Source organism: Lycorma delicatula, chromosome 10 (genome assembly GCF_047948215.1).
Source record: "Lycorma delicatula isolate Av1 chromosome 10, ASM4794821v1, whole genome shotgun sequence".
Taxonomy (NCBI): Eukaryota; Metazoa; Arthropoda; class Insecta; order Hemiptera; family Fulgoridae; genus Lycorma; species Lycorma delicatula.
Window position 1 is genome coordinate 59,085,227 of NC_134464.1, and position 17,539 is coordinate 59,102,765.

The 17,539-nt window shown below is 29.7% G+C and overlaps 1 protein-coding gene across 1 annotated transcript; it reads right to left on the reverse strand.

The window, feature by feature from the left end:
- Positions 1-1,925: 1,925 nt before the first annotated feature.
- LOC142330876 (cuticle protein 8-like) lies at positions 1,926-16,330 on the reverse strand. Its single transcript, XM_075376340.1, has 3 exons — positions 16,292-16,330; positions 10,780-10,944; positions 1,926-2,192 (listed from the first exon to the last, which is right to left on the reverse strand). The coding sequence occupies exons 1-3, from the start codon at positions 16,328-16,330 to the stop codon at positions 1,926-1,928; spliced, it is 471 nt and encodes a 156-aa protein (XP_075232455.1).
- Between the last annotated feature and the right edge of the window lie 1,209 nt (positions 16,331-17,539).

Sequence of the window (17,539 nt, forward strand, 5' to 3'; positions counted from 1 at the left end):
TAAAATCGGATTGGTTTTTAATAAAACTGAATTGTTACCGATTCAATACGGACCAGGTATATAAATATCTATAAAAATTGAAAGGAGTCGTATTATTTTTCATAATATGAAGCATAGGTTGTTGGTAAAACAAACTGTGTAGTTTATGTCTGCGATCAACACGTTCTTCTAATCGTTACTGTCTCTTAAAACATTTGACATAATTTTATTAACGGACAGTACCTCAACTCGAAATAATTAAGAAAAAGAATTCGATGAAAGAAACTGCAATAATCATTTGTTAGTACTTGTTTGAAAAGGAATAAAAATATTTAATTTTTCCCTTAATTAGAAACCTATTAAACAGATCTGTAAACAATTAAAAAAATTGTGTTTATTTTTATTAATGATGTAATTTAATTTTTGTCATTATTATTTGGTAATTAAGCTCATTTTAAGGCGATTTAAGTAGGAAAATGCATAGTACTCGAATATTTTTACGGTATACCGTATATTTTTTTATTGTAACCATGTACGGTTACTTTTTACTGTTTAGGTTAAGGTTAGGTTAGGTTAGGTTTAAGGTTACTTACTGTTTAGGTTACTTTTTACTCTTTTACGTTAAAATTAAATGTTCCTATCAGTTACCCAATTTATAGTTTTATTTCTTAACTTGAGATTATTATTATTGTTATATTATTACTTGAATTTGAAAAAATTGGAATAACTCGTTGTGTTAATATTTTTTTAACTGGCTTAGATATCCCGTTTAAGTATGGTTATTGTCATTCTAATTAATTGATTCTTCATGGTATTCACGATTGGTGATATCAATTTTAATACCTGGTAAATCCTTAAATAGTTATATCGATATTTCACGATAAAATTATGGTTTTTCGATCTTTTGAATTATTATTTTTCGTGGTAATGTTACTTTTATAATAAAGGTTGATAGTATCCAAGATTTATTTTTAAAATCGATAAATATTTTCGTTACCTAGTACTCTATTAATTTTTATACAATGAAAGATTTTTTATGTTGTCTTTTTAGAATTTAACAAATAAACAGTTTTTTATTTTAGATATATAAAATAAATTATAAATTCATACGTAAAACTTATTTACGTTTATTTTAATGTAGGTAACTTAATTATACAGTAATTCGGTTTTAAAAGTGATAATAGATTAATAATATATAATTTAAACTGGAAAGCAGTTATAAAACAATGTGAAATATATTAAATAAACTTTACATATTCAAATTTTGATTTAATGATAACCACTTAATATTTCATTTAAATTATTAAAATATTTTTTATCGGCTAACTTTTAACATAAGTATACGTTTCAGAAAATATCTGATTTTCAATAAAAGAATATCTGTGAAAAACCAAACGGAAAAGCGAGAGAGATAGAGATAGAGGCAAACTTACCTGCCGTGAATCTGAATCTAATAACTTTTTAATAATAGTTTTTATTAGATTTTTTACAAAGAATTTAAAAAAAAGAGAATAAAAATTACAGTGTAAATGAAGAAGAAATTTAAAATGAAATATTTTCCATAATTTATTTTTCATGGTGTTATTTTTGGTGGGCGGGATCTTGAAATAAAGTACTCGTAAGGAGTAATGTTGACGTGGAAACGCGTACAAACTACCAACCGGTGTAATGCATCGGTTTCCACAGCTACCGTCACCAATCACTATTATTCTCCTACAAGATCCCGCCTTTCCAGATAATACTATAGACTCTAACAAAGAATTAAAAGAGGCAGTGGAATAAAAATATGACATAAGGAATACTTTCTTGGGAATTTAAATTATTTTACATCCCTAGTACCAACACCTTGGTTAAATTATTCATCCTTTTTCTAAAAATGAGCAACATTGATTTTTTCTCCACCAGGACCTTATACTAATGCTATTATTTTATTTTTAATTATAATTTCAGTAATAATCGTAAGAATTAGAACCACTACTACCACTTGATGTTGACGGTGAAGAAGGAGAATATACCGGCGGTTTATAATTAATTGTAGCTTGAAAACCATTTTTCGGATCGGACGTATACGAAACGATTCTTAACGATCCGTCTGGTTCCACTACACTATATTCACCTTTTACTACATCACCTTCACGTGTTTCACGATGGTTTTGTGTGTTACCTGATGCAGCATCGTCGACACCGTAAGCAAAAGAGTAATCAGGTTTAGCCTAGAACAAAAAAAAAAAAATACGATGTAGATTTAATTTAAATTCTTCACAACAAAAATCTTTATTCAAAATCCTCATTCTCAAGTTATTTAGCTTTTATAATATTGCATTACTCTTTTATTATTTTAATTTTTACGTTGGCATTAATTTAATTGTGCAGAAACATAAATATAGAACGAAATGTGTTGCGAACGTCTAAATCCTACGAGTGTTTCTACATTGTACTTCTACGTTGAAAATCGTTTCAACTTGTGTGATATTCCTGACTTAATTTCTGATAAATCAAAATTCATTTTGGTATAATGTTATTATTAAATGTACAAATTTTTAAATCTTATTGTGGTACACGGTTGCTACTGTTTTTATCTGATTATTGCAAAGCCAAAAATCTGATATGAACACCACATGACTTCCTTTTTCCTATTAAATTACATATACACATTTTTTTTTTAAATGAAAAGTACGTAAAATTCTATTTCATTAATAACTTCTGATATTTTTTTATGTAATTTTTTTATTGTTATTATTGAATTATTAAACTTTTAGGATAAAATAAAAAAATTATTAAATTACAATAAATTTTATCGTAAAAGTTTTTTTTTTAGAATCAGAGGTTAATAATTATTAACCTCTGATAAATCAATCGGTTGATTTAAAAAAATTAAAAAAAAATTAAAAAAGAAAAAGGATATGATGTCTGATTCGAACCGATGTGCTTTCCCCTCTTAAAAATCAAATATTTCATTAATTAGAATTTCCTTTGGCTACAGCTCTGGAACCAATAAATAAGTACCAATTATGATATATCGTTGAATAGCTCTCAATTAAGGCTTATTACTGCAGTTAATAAAAAGTCCAAAATCCAATTTGTTTTGGATTTTGAGCTTCTTTGGACACTTTTGGTTCAGTCGATTGCAATCAAAAGGGGAAGTGCACAACTAGATGTTACAACAGTCCTACATCCAAAATTTCAACATCCTACGGTTAATCGTTTTTTTAAGTTATGCGAGATACATACGTACGTACATAGACATCACGCCGAAACTAATCAAAATGGATTCAGGGATGGTCAAAATAGAAATTTCTATTGAAATCTGAAAACTTAAATTTTTCCTGATCGCAATACTTTCTTTACCTTGTACAAGTAGTAAAAAAGATGGGTAATGATTTTCGCGTGTCAGTATGTATGTATGTATATATATATATATACTTGTTGGATTTCATTAGCTACACTCTGAAGCTCAAACGGCTTTTTCCAAATAAGATATCATTAGTTATGTCTTGTCACTACGGTTGATAAAGGGTAGGTGACTTCGCGAAATTATTAATATGGCAGATGCTGCCATTATAATATCGGACTCAAAAATATTTTCTTTTCAAATACCAGCAACATATACATGAAACAATATTACACATATAATAATAATTATTTCCATATGGCGGTTAAACTGTCACAATGTTGGACTTACGGTACGGTCTAGTTTAACCTACTACTTATAAATTCTAGTATATATACAGTTTTTAGTTAAAAAGTAGCAAATTTTTCAGTTAAAATTTTCCACCTCTACCGCGTCCTAGACCGATCGACCGCTTGACTCGTCCGTCGTTCCAAGAAACGACTTTCACCGAATGAAAATTTTCATCAAATCGAGCTTTCATCAAATGAAAGCTCTTTGGAAGATAATTCCAAAAATAATGAAAATTAATTAATAAGTAATAAATGAAATATGTAAATAATTATGAAATCGGTAACAAATGCGACGCAGTGCGGCGAGAATGGTACAACGTACAAACAATAATGTTTATAAACATTATTATAATAAAAAGCTTATTAGGCGTTAAAAACAATTTTAAATAGTAAGTTGTATTTAATGTAACTACTTCCGTCCACATAATTGAATGTGTACTTTAATATTAGAGTACGGTACCACAAATAATTCCTATTTTATTTGTACCAAGCCGGAATCAGAGATTTTTTAGAGGATGTGATTAAAATTTTAAGACCTTCGACTACGGTTTTTTTTAAAAATAAAATAACTACTACTATTTGTGATACAAATATTCAAATATACATATAAATATCTGCATGCAAACAGTTAATTTAAATATTTGCGTCTCGGCCTTTCATCTGGAGGTCCCGGCTTTGAATCCCGGTAGGGCATAGCATTTTTACACGCTATAAAATTGTCATTTCATCTCATCCTCTGAAGCAATGCTTAACTATGGTCCCGGATATTAATATTAATTACTACCTATAATTGTTTTTATGTGAACGTTTAATACCATTTTTTATGTTAATGTTTATCATCAATAAAAAGCACGGTGTGTCGGTTTGTTGTATGTGCTCACATTTTTATTTTGAATGAAGCGCACGAATGGTTCATTCTTTCGAACGACTTATCCTTCGTGATGCGAACTATTTTTTCTAAAATTATATTTGTGTTTTGGGGATAAAAAAGGAAATCGTTGGGGTTAGAGCTGTGTTAAAATATCACAACTTAAAAATCTTATACATATAAATGCGAAGGCTTGTCTGTTTGCAATTACGCGAGAACCAGCCGACAGATTGCTTTCAAATTTTCAGCATACATTTGTGTCATCCCAGGGAAGGTCTTTTCATCCCAGTTACTTTTATACGGATTTAAATTCTAGATCGTGGATACCGATGTTCTTTTGTGGTTGGATTTCAATTAACACACATCTCAGGGAATGTCGACCTGAGACTGTACAAAACTACACTTCATTTACATTTATATATATCATCCTCATTCATTCTCTGAAGTAGTAATACCTTACGCTGGTTCCGGAAGCTACACAGAAAAAGAAAAAAGGGTAGGTCTTAAACCATAGATCGAGGTCGTAGCCCCCTCGGAAGTGAATTTGTGAATTAAAGATATTCATTAAAGAGAAAAAAGTATACTTTTGCTTCATTATTATATTTCTTTCACTATGGCAACAGAAATATTATGAAGTAAAATTATTAATATTTTTTCTTTAATGATATCTGTATTAAATATTCCAACAACCAGGATAACGAATGTCTCGGTGAGCAAGCGGCAAACCCCTCTATCTAGACGGTCAGGCAAGCGAAGCGAGCCCTGACCGGCTAGTATAAACGAAAAACGTTTTCTTCTTTTTTAGTTTGACCATAAATTTAAAGATCATGTAGAATTTATCAATAAATTCTAATAAATATACTTTTTGTCACAGTTAGTTTTTGGCTGATTGCTTTTTTTGTGTTAAATTCATTGTGATATAACTGTATAAACAATTTGATAACCTAAATTTTGGAATTTTTTAATTTTTTTTTCGTTTTTTCTTTATACTTTTTGATTTTTTTGGGACTAGCTATCTTTTTTCAGTTAGGAACACTTAAAAGAGATACGATTTTTACAAAAAACAAGTATTAAGCAATTCTTTCCATGTGGTTTTTTGCACGTGATTTTTGGAGTAAAATTACACCTCTGTAGATAATGTAGATATATTCTACATATACTGAGTAAAGGTTTAGACTTAAAGTTCAAAAAGGAATTTATTTTTATTTTATCTTCTAAATGTTTTTATCTGAAAACACTCTTTTAGATCTTCTTTTAATATGAAAAGAACATCTTCATAATCTTTTTAAAAATCAAATAACGAACACCTGCCTTGAGTAGCAGAATTTATTCTAGATGCGCTAAACTGCCGATAATTTTGAAGCATATTTCACAATAACATTATTCTGGATATAGAAAAGTGAGGTTATTCTAGTTCGTTACCGATCATTTTTCTATTATTCTTGGTAATTTGATGAGAAAAAAGTGAAAAAAATATATAACTAATTAAAACTGTAACAATCTTTTTCTTTATTTTCGATCGATTCGACCGTTTTTTATGCCACTATTATTCTGGTGATCGACCATTTTACTTTTCCTTCTAGAGTTATAGCAAATTTATAACTCTAGAAGGGAAAGCATTATAATCGGTCCAATTTAGGCATTTGCGGTTTTCACCGGATCTTGAAATTTTGACATCTAAAAAACCAAAAAAACTGGATAGAAATTTTCCGAATGTTAATGTTGTTATGTACGTGTATGTGTTCGGTGTTGGCCTTTAAATCTCATTATATCTCCAGAAGTACTGGACCGATTTCGACCAAACTTGGTCAGATTACTTCTATATATGGGGCGTTGGTACCTTTAAATTTTCAAATTAAAAGGTCACCCTCAGTATATTGAGATTTCGCTTAATTAAGGTTACATTTTTTTAGGCGCATTTGTTAATGATTAAAAAATCACAATATTTGCAGAAAGAATTTTTGCAAAATCGCACTCTTACCCCAAAAAATCTTCTAAGTTGCTGTTATATTGTGACATCACAGGTGGACGGTAGAATTAAATAAATGAATAATATTTAAAGTGTAAAAAAGTAACTTGGTCTGAGCGATCTCGAACTCGATCGCCCGGTTGATTCGGTACCTGGTGCGTTAAGCCTCGCGGCTACACCAGTCTGCCGACCGTACAAGCGAAATTTGTTCTATGTAAGAACATCATTGTTCAATGAACAATGTCGCGGAAAGATATCTCTAAATAAATACTTTATTACATATTTCGTGACGGTACGGGCGATTTCACTCTACCAAACAAAAAATAATAATTAGTTTGCAGTAGTAACCGCATACCGTTCTTTGTTATTACGTTTATATTTAAGTAAACGTTAAGAATTTCACGATTGAAAAAATAGTTTTTTGTGAACTGAAATAGCTATTATTTGAAAAATTACTAAAACTAGTAAAGCGTTGATTGAAAAACGTCGGATTTGATTGAGAATAAAGATTAAATAACTCAGTTGTTTGAGAGTTAATGGGCTATTGTTTTCCAATTTATTTTGCGCGATTCACACGGGTATAAAATGGTACTTTAAAAAAAATCCAGTTATAAAACTGAATCGTATAGGATTACTAAAAAGTTTTTTGGCGGTAAAAAATTTTATTAACGGTAAATTTTTTTTTACCGTTGATATGAAGCAAATTATTAAGGTTGTAAGTAATCGGATTAGGTATAGAGTACGATACATAGGTATTTCTTATTTGATTATTATTATTATTATTATGAAGGCAAATCTTATTTCGTTATATATGAACCATATTTATTTTTCACTTTATTTATAATAATAATAATAAAAGTAACGTATTATATAATACTTTGAAAAAAATTCCCTGGTTACAAATAAATAATAAATGCCGATACTGTACCCGTCTATTAATCTTTAAAACGAAACTTTTATACCGTGCTTGTTCTTCCATTCGATACACAAATAATCTATATTCAAGAGCCATTACAATTTCTTTGATTATGCTGTGTCACGGGTAAGCAATTCAATGTCGTCACGTATTTGGATCTACATAATCGATCGTTAAATTACGTGTAATGTTTTTATAAGTAAATACAACGTTGCGTCGATTTGATATTAGTATTTATTTGATTTGTATGTTTCGATTGTGGTCTTTTATTGATATAAAAAGTGCTTCCGTTCTGATTCTATTCTCACACGCTCATAAATACTTGGCAATTAATGTTAAAAGTTCAACGATCTAAAATAAATATGTTTAAATCTATATTTAAAAATGTACGTGAGTCTGAATGTTTGCTATTCCAGAGTGCTTTCATATAAGCTGAAGAGGCCTGGTTATATCTTAATCGGTTTTATAACACTACTCGGCTTTGTTCTGTGGGAGAAAAATATTTGCCGTACTAATAAAATTTTTTCATTGTAGATTATGGTAAGAGTTCAGTAATCTCAATCATTTTAGTTTTTAAAGAAGTCTGGAAGTAGACTTAAATACCAACAGACTTATAAGTGAAAAAATGTATTGAACAATTTTAAATAACCTTTGCATTATAACATAAACATTATTTATGAATAACCTAAAAATGAGGACGTGAAATATCGACTTGATTTGTACAATTAATTAATGGGGAGTTACGCTTTTTGACTGTTCTTTCAAATATTCAGTAACTCGTAAAGAGCCCTGCAAATTTAAAAATTAAAAACCAGAATTACCTTAAAATGTTATACTTGACTACAGAATATTAAAATATATAATATATTAAGAAAAAACACATGTAAATATTTCCCATAAAGTACATAATTTCTAAAAAAAAATTTTTTTTAATAATAATAATAAGGAAAATTTAACTGTTATCAAAACTTGATTGATTCTGAAATCAGATCAGTCCGAAATATATCTTGAATTACATGTTTGCCTCTTATCTTGCATCGTTCGTGGATAGATAATCCGTTCTCAACTTTTACTTTTTCCTCGTATTTTTGATTCCTTCTTCTCCAACTTAAACTGTATTTAAGCTCTCATTAAAGATGTGAAGACCCTTTTTCCTTTGATATTTTTTATTATGTAGTAGATCTGATCACGAAACTATAGGTGTCCCAAAAGTAACGCAGGATTTAAATTTACAAATCGTTCTTTTATTTATTCATTAATCGGCAAAGTTGTGACGTAGTTTGAAAGAGTAAACGCTCCGATTATATATGAAAAATAATATCCGGCAAATATCCTTCACGTCTCATATGAATCTCACGCGACAAAATTTGCAATTACATTTTCTCAAAGTTGCGGCTCAATTGTCGCGGTAACTTGTCGGATTTCTTTTTTAAGTTCAGGAACGGTCGGTATGCGTTTACTGCATATGAATTTACAAATTCTCAGAAGTAAAAGTTATACAGTATAACATCTCATGAACTTGGTGACCGATTTTTATCACCGTTTCGCGAAATCAGCCGCCCGTAAATTTTCTGCTGCAACTCAATCATTTCGTACGCCGCATGAAAAGCGGCGCCATCCTGCTTCAATAACATTCCATCAAAACCAAAGCAAGAGTTTCATTCAAAATTATTATTCCAAAGGCTTTCATCCAAGACCACAAAAATACTGTCATCATCTCGCGATAACGTACACTACAGACAATTTTCAACAGAACACTCTTCGGATTTGTAACACGTTATCGCGATAGTTATGCGCTCCTTTCTTTCCTTTTCTGTTTAGCTTCCGGAAACACCGTAAATTATTACTTCAGACGAAGAATGAGGATGATATGTATGAATGTAAATGAAGGGTAGTCTTGTACAGTCTCAGTTCGACCGTTCCTGAGACGTATGGTTAATTGAAACCCAACCACCAAAGAATAACGGTATCCACGATCTAGTATTCAAATCTTTATAAAAGTAACTATCTTTATAAGGACTAATACCTGAGTTACTAGGACTAATTCCCGGAGGCTAAACAGGAAAAAGAAAAAAAAGAAAAAGAAAAGTTCCATTGTCCAGTTCGGTAGAAGTGGATATTGTTATTTTTTAACAATAAGCGACTATTTTTTAACGAAGTTTGCATATTCCAATATATAAATGCAATAAGTTAATATAAGCTTTTATTAGAAAACGTATTTAATTTTCTAAATATATATGTGCACGATTCGTACTTGTGAAAGCCAGATCTGAAAGCCTATTTTTGTATTAAAAAAAACTCGTTCTGACTTTTCGAAGGAGTTTCAAGAGTTGACGTTATACTTTCGACGAGAGTATACGTAGTCGAAATAAATATTTAATAATGAAGTTTAGCTTTTTGTTAAGAGCTTGAAAGAAACAAAATAGTACGGTTTGATTTTAATCAAATGAAATCATCTGTTCATCCTCCGAGAACTTGTCGCCTAATACGAGTAAAACGCCCAGAAATTTCGCTTTATGGGTAACAGAAATATCATCATCATTAATGGGAATTCTATTCACACGATTAAGTAATTGAACTACGAGTATGTCATAGATTTCATAGATTTTCATTAAAAAAAATTCAGTTATTCGAATCGATTCCTCGAATTAGGATGGGCACATAATATTTAAAAAAAATTATTAAAAGCTATACTCAGTATTCGTCCTTAAAACCGTTTGTAAAGAATTCACCCCATTTGATACGATAGAACCTTCAAATTTTTCTTTCAAAACGAATGTTTTATTATTTGTACTTTTAGTATCGGTTTCAACGTAATAGTAGTAAAATTTTACTACAGTAAGAATTCTTTCCTTGACGGATGTTTTTTTTTTTAATTTTAAAAACTGTATTTGTTATTTATAATTATTAAATTGAAAGCCAGCCGTTTTTAAAACAGATATTTACCGTGGGCGACTTTACTAGAACAGGTTTGTTTAATATTTAAATGAACATTGAATAGTCAAATAATTTTTTTCATCCATAAGCTCAAATCTTAAACATGAAAATACAGTGTGAAAATCTACAGCGTGAAAATTACTACGTTTGATCAGAATTCGAACCTGAGGTCGTTCCAATAAAAAATTGAGACTCTACCGTTCTGCCGCAGTATGGAGTTTCCGTTCGATTAGCTTATTGAAAAACCAATAAAACAGTTAATCGATTATTTAAAAAATCTTGTGTAATTAATAATGATAATAATAATAATAAAACTAAAATAAAATTAAGAACGGTGTTATTATTAAATAAAAAAATCGGTTGTTTTCTTTAAACAATATTTAAAACAAATTTCTAGTATAATATAATTAAATGTATAATTTTACTTACAACATAGTCTCTTGATTTTAAATAGCTGAGCGGATGGTTTGCTGAATAGTACGGTACAATAACTTCTTTAATCGCTCCAGAAACAGGACCGATAAATGTTTTATACTGATACCCTTGCGTTAACGATTTGCATAATATTATAAAACAGAATAATAATACTTGCCACTGAAACATAAAATAATTTATTATTTTAATCGACTAAAACTCAAAATTTATAAGATACAATTAAAAATAAAAAAGAAAAAAAATTATAATAATAATTATTATCTTTAAATCGATTCTTAGATCGGCAAATAAAAGTAAATCACAGTCTGTCGTTTATCTTTGCTTACAGGTAAACTCCAGTATCTTCTTCATTTTACTCGTTTACTACTTTAATGTTAATTAATATAATTAACTAGCAGATCCGGCAATGCTTCGCTATTGATATATATATATATATATATATATATATATATATATAGAGAGAGAGAGAGAGAGAGAGAGAGAGAGAGAGAGAGAGAGAGTGAGAAAGAGAGAGTGAGAGAGAGAGTTTAAATGAACACAATTGAAAATTTGATAAAAGAATTGAAAACTGAACTTCACAAATTTTACCTTTCACTTAATCTCCTTCCTCTTTCCCCTTCCAACTTCTCCCTTTCACCCCTTCTCCCTCCCCCCTCTCCCAGGTTCTTTTTTATCCTTTCCCGTTTCCCCTTTTCTCTTTCCACCTTTTCCCCGTTTTCAATTTTCCTTTTGCCCGCGCGTAAATCGGTCCGGTAGTTTTTTGGTCTTTAGCGGACACACATTCGAACATGCCTTTTATATATATATATATATATATATATAGAATAAAAAAGTCTGTTTGTATATTTGTTAGTTTGTTTCGTAAATATCTCGACACCGGCCCCACCTAGCGGGTATAGTTTTTGCAAAAATATTTCTTTTCGCGTAACTAATATTCATATTTTGAATATGAACCAAATCGGTCCATAAATATAATTTTCCTAAATATTTCAACCGCAGCGCCATCTAGCGGGTTCATTTTTTGCAGAGATAATTCTTTCCATGTAAGTAACATATATTCTGAATATGAGGCATATATTCTAAATACAATTTTTCGAAATATCTTGACGCCAGCGCCACCTAGCGGGTCCAAACTAATTCAGAAACCTTCCCTGGCACGCGTTCAACCATTCCCCAAAGTTTCATCGCTATCGGATGAACGGTTTAAGAAGGCATAAGAGACACACAAACAGACAAACATTAATTTTTATATGTATAGATAATATATAATTACAATTATATAAATATATAATATAATTAATAATGCCGCCCTCCATGGCGAGAGTGGTAGCGTCTCGGCCTTTCAACCGGAGGTCCCGGGTGTATATCAGATGCATTCAGATCCCGATAAAATCACCGCGGAGGTCGATATCAAACTTTTTTATTATCATTAATTAATTGTTATTTCTTATTATAAAATACGTAGATCGTCAAGATCGTTAGGATCCGGGTGTATTTCGATATTATTTTGGATTCTTAAAAAGGATCTCAGCATTGTTGTATACATACATACATACTGATATATATATGTATATATATTTTTTCTCCCCTCCACTGTTGTAAATATATAACAGAAAGAAAGTACTGCTTTGATAATAAGTATCTGTAAATTTCTTCTACGGAGTTTGAAAACGAAGAAATTTCTTAAAGTTTTTGATAAAACATTAACAAGATCGCATTAACCAAATCGAACTATCTCGAACACTAGAATATTAAAATATTTGAAATTAATCTGTTGCCTTTCATATATTGGGCATCGGTGCCGATAAAATTTGATACTGATATCTTAAGAGGATGAGAGATTGAGGGATTTTGGAGGGTTCACATTATGTGATTCGTAGAATTTGATAAAAATTTATTCTGACGCGTTTTGCGTACTATTCGAAACATTCACAATTAAACTTTTTTTTCCAACCGCAAATTTCTTTCCAAAGAAGTTTTTTTTTCCTTTTTTTTATTATTTCTTAAGCTTTAACTTTAACATTTTAACGTCATAAATTGGAAATTGATGCTTTAAATTTGAAATTTGAAATTAAATTGAACTTTTTCAAAATGATATGTTAGGATTCGAGGTATATGAAAACGGGTGTTGCGTAAAATTTGATAAAAATAACTTCCTTCAGCGTATTTTTTTGAACTTTTCAAAGTATGTATATTAAGAGTAAAAAAGAGATAAAAAAGTCAGCAATTAGTTCTATAATCTTCTCGAGTATAAACGTTAAATAATTATGTATGTATCGTATTTGAATATATAATATTACTAGCTGCAGGGCGTACCTACGGTACGCCTCCGGGCGGGTTGCCCTTCTCGGAATGGGATTATTAATTGTCCAAAATTGATTATCTCCTGTGTAAAAATATCTTTTTTTTTAAATGATGAAAATGATACACGAAAGTTAAATTAGAGATTTAACTCTAGAAATTGGTACTAACGAATCGGGATTTTCCGCTAGTGATCGGTACATTCCGGTGCTAAGCTAAGGGGGCGAACACACATACAAATGCCGTTTAATAAGGTAGAATATAAAGTACGAGTATAATTTGTTTAAAGGAATTTTTTTTCAAAATAATTACTCGTACTGCTAATAGAAAATACTTGATTTTGCATTGGAAATTTGATTTTTACATTCTCGGTTACAGCTCTATTGTTGCTGCAACAAAAGGGAAAATGTAACAATCGCCCAAAATTTTGAGTATCGTGGTTTTTTGCAAACGTCGAAACTACAAGAACCTCCTTGTCCAAAAAAACACATATACTTAGAAATTTCCGAAAATTTATGTACGTACGAATGTCGGCCTGTATTTCGATTAATGCTTTCGGACTGACTTAAAATAAATTCTTCGAAAATGACAATCCATTTCTTTATACGGGCCATTGATGGCATTCAATTTTGAACAAAATAAAAAAGGGGGAGAATTAGTTTTCATCGTTTTTAATATTTTTTCTTTTTGTGTAAGTCGTAGAAAGTTGAGCTTTGGTACGATGAATGTACCTATTAAGTTATTTAAAATTCCAAAGTTTTAAGTCGATTATCCGTTTAGGGTAAGGATATTCAACATTATTTCAAAACAGATTTTTTTATATCTTGTTAATTCGCTAATCAAAAATGTAGAAATTTGCTAAGAATATTATGGTATCATCCCAGCTTTGGCCTGATTTTCTACCCTGTTACACAAGGGGCTACCATATGGTACCCATAATTGTTTTTAATAAATTATAATTTTTTTTTTAGCTTCTTAGATAAATCCCACCGAATCGGGCCACCCTTTACTCCAATAAATAAACGTTTAAAACTTACAAAAAAGAAATGGGATGAATGGGGCAAATACTTATATACCAGTTTTTTTTTAAACTTTAACATCTAAGATTCAAAATTCCAGGGTATGTAATATTTATGTAGACGAAATGAGAACTTTAAAATAGGGAACTCGACTTAAAAATTTAATTTTTTTAATAATTCCTAATACTGTAGGTGTACTTCACGTTGTGGCTGTTATTAAAAATTAGGTGTACCTGTCGAGTAAGGTATCAAATAGCACCCAACTTTTTTTTTATTTTAACAATTAGAAAATTCAGTAAATGCCCAAATGCAGTATAATTTTGAGAAATAATTTGGTCAGGTGAGACCCATAATTATTTTCTAAGAATTTTGTTTTTTCTTAATTATACTTTTATTATTTTTCTAGCTCTCCATCGCAGCTTCATCCGCTCCATACAGTTACTTGCGTTTCCCGTAGCGGTCAATTTTTTTATTTTATGTTTTTTAGCCAAGTAACCTAAGGTAGGTGCAGCCAGTCACACGTACAGTAACAGTGGAAAATTGTTTTTAAATATTTATCTGAAGAGTATTGCAAGCCCAAATCTACTGAATATCTCGTTTAATATAATCGGGATTGGGAAAATTTACAGTCATTGTTCAAAATGTTTTTTACCATTCTTCACCCCCTTTCAAAAATCTACAAATTGGTTTATTCACCTAAAATCAGGTTGGTTCTTCTTTTGTTACCGAAAAATTAAAAAAATAGTAAATTTCATTGTTATGCTATTTTACTGCTTTAAACTCGGAATTTCAAAAAATCCTTTCTTAGTATGTAGTTACACTGTAAGAAGAACACGTATAAAACTTTTTATCAATTAATCTTCAGTAGTTTTTGCTTGGCATTGATTATAAATCGCTCATGATTTCAATTTCATTAAGTCTTCTATTGAAAATATCTCGCTGAAAAATATCTTAAGAGCGGCTCGCTGTAAGAAAGGGCCATAAGAATTTAGCCTCTCACCATCTAGCGGCCCGAATTAGAAGTGCAGCACCGTAATGGAACTACTTATTATTTATACGTTTTAATAAATAATTTTTTTATTTCTAGATAACATTTCCAAAAAACTGTGATCTATTAGACCGAGAGTGTACCTGATGCGTGCAAAAGTTAGCTTTCAACCTACTAATAAATACCCCGTTTGAATTTAGAGAATCGGACGATTGTATTATAAGAGCACCCCTTTGCACCACCCAAAACAGCGCTCCAGAGGCACCCCGTTTATTCCCAGTTGATAGTGATGATCGGTGTAGCCTCCAATGAGGTGCTCACATACCGCACCACACTAGCCACACACGTAGTCCCCACGAAAAGCCCGTTATTGTTAAACAAAATTTTTTAAATTTATTTAATATTATTTTATTTAACGTAAATTTATTCTATTGTTTTTGTAATATTATTTATTCGATCGATTCGAATCATTCAGTTCAAACCAACTTCACACAGTGATAGGAGCTCACAGTTCATTAATTCAGTTCATTAAAGTTTGTGCTTCAACCGACAAATCTTGAAGAAAATAAAGATATTTAGATGATGTAGGCAGATCTTAGATGAAATATATCTAAAAACCTTCTCAGTTATGCCAAGAAACAAGGATAAAAAATTTGGTTGCACTTGATCTAATAGTTTTTTGTTTATCCCGAAGAATCAAAATTCCTTTTCCTCTTTATAAAATAGTATAGATACTTTTTAAGGTAATATTATATCAAACCGGACCCGAATTGTTTTCTACTGAACAAGTCGATCTGCAATTGTATTGTAATTATTGCATCTTTAAGTCATTAATATTTATAAACTCTATGGAGAATTTGTAATAAAAGTCTGTCACAGAGGAAGCTGGGAAATTTATGAAATTTTTTCCCTCAGTAAAGTGGTTTCTATGTCGCATGGATTTAGCCCTGTTTCCTACGATCTCCATTTTAATGATATCTTACTGCTTTAGAAGAGATGATTATAAAATAGTCGCATAGTTTTTTAATATATATATTAATAATTATTATTGTTTTAATTGACGATTAATTAATTTTACTTAAAATCGATTACAGAATAAACTTAACGTTAAATGAAAGTTTTAATACCAATACCTATAGTAACAACAATACAATTAAATGTGTGTTTCAAAACAGTATTATTACGTAATTTTTATTACCTTATATTTTTCCACTTGGAAAACTTTAATCGTTGTCATTATTATATTGTTGTTCTACATTCTTAGATTCATTCTTTTTCTTTTTAAATAGTCAGTAAAATTATATAATAATGATATCATAAATAAAACGCGGTGGTTTTGTTTTCATAATGTTCTAGGTCAACCTAAATTCAATCAAGCGTAAAATGATGCACTTATCGCGTTGGATTTAACGTTATGGTTTATCAAGCGTAATAAAAGATGCTACTGCTTTGCTATTATAGGTAAATTAACCTATTTTTTTAAGTTTGCAGTATCAAATGCAATCAAAATGCATTAATAATGATAGGTATTTTTATTATTACTATTATTTTCACATATAATACGTAATATATTATTATTGTATTTAATTTGATAATAAAAAGCGAATTAAGTGAAAGTATATATATATATATATATATATATATATATATATATGTACTTTGGACATTACTTCTTTTTTTAAAGAAATCCATAGATATACCATGAAATATTACATTGTATCCTACTGTAAGCTACATATTATTTTATATTGTATCCTAAGGTTTTAGGAAATAATATATATATAATACAAATTATTATTTTATGTAATTTTTTTTCTCATTCTGATGTAATTTAACCTATATATATATATATATATATATATATATATATACAAAAGTGTAAAAATTCAGACGGCTGAACATTTCTTCTACAATATTGAAGCTAAGTTTATCGATCGATATTAATTTTCAAATTTACAATGTTTTTATTAAACCAGTAAAGACATTAAACATTACTATTCCTAACCCTTGAACGTTGAAGCCGTTCCAGTTAACAAGATTTTCAGAACCTTATCGATCAATGTGGAATTAAATTCTCCTTATAAAAGATCCAGGGGATGAAAATTACAAAATTTTAAATACCGTTATCCATTTTATGTACCAATATTAAACAGTTGAACAAAAAACAATTTGAACGTTTATAAAAATAAAATTATAAAAAGTTTTAATTAAATAAACATTTGGGAAAAATTATTATTCACATACTACAAAAAAGGCCCTCCGCAAAAAAGTTACCAGATTTATGTTTGTTTCATTATACATGATTTTTTGCCAATTGTAACTAAATAACGTTCACGAATTTACCGAACTAACAAACCGAAATAACAAGAACTTTTACAACGAAAAGCTTCAAAATTCTGAACATTTTCAGTGTTTCTTGAGTTGTGATTTTTAACACAGCTCTAAC

Coding starts and splice junctions, on each gene's coding strand:
- LOC142330876 (XM_075376340.1), bottom strand. CDS start 16,330: ATGACAACGATTAAAGTTTTCCAAGTGGAAAAATATAAG. Junction 10,945..16,291: donor TCCAAGTGGAAAAATATAAG/GTAATAAAAATT, acceptor TTTATGTTTCAG/TGGCAAGTATTATTATTCTG. Junction 2,193..10,779: donor TAAAATCAAGAGACTATGTT/GTAAGTAAAATT, acceptor TTTTTGTTCTAG/GCTAAACCTGATTACTCTTT.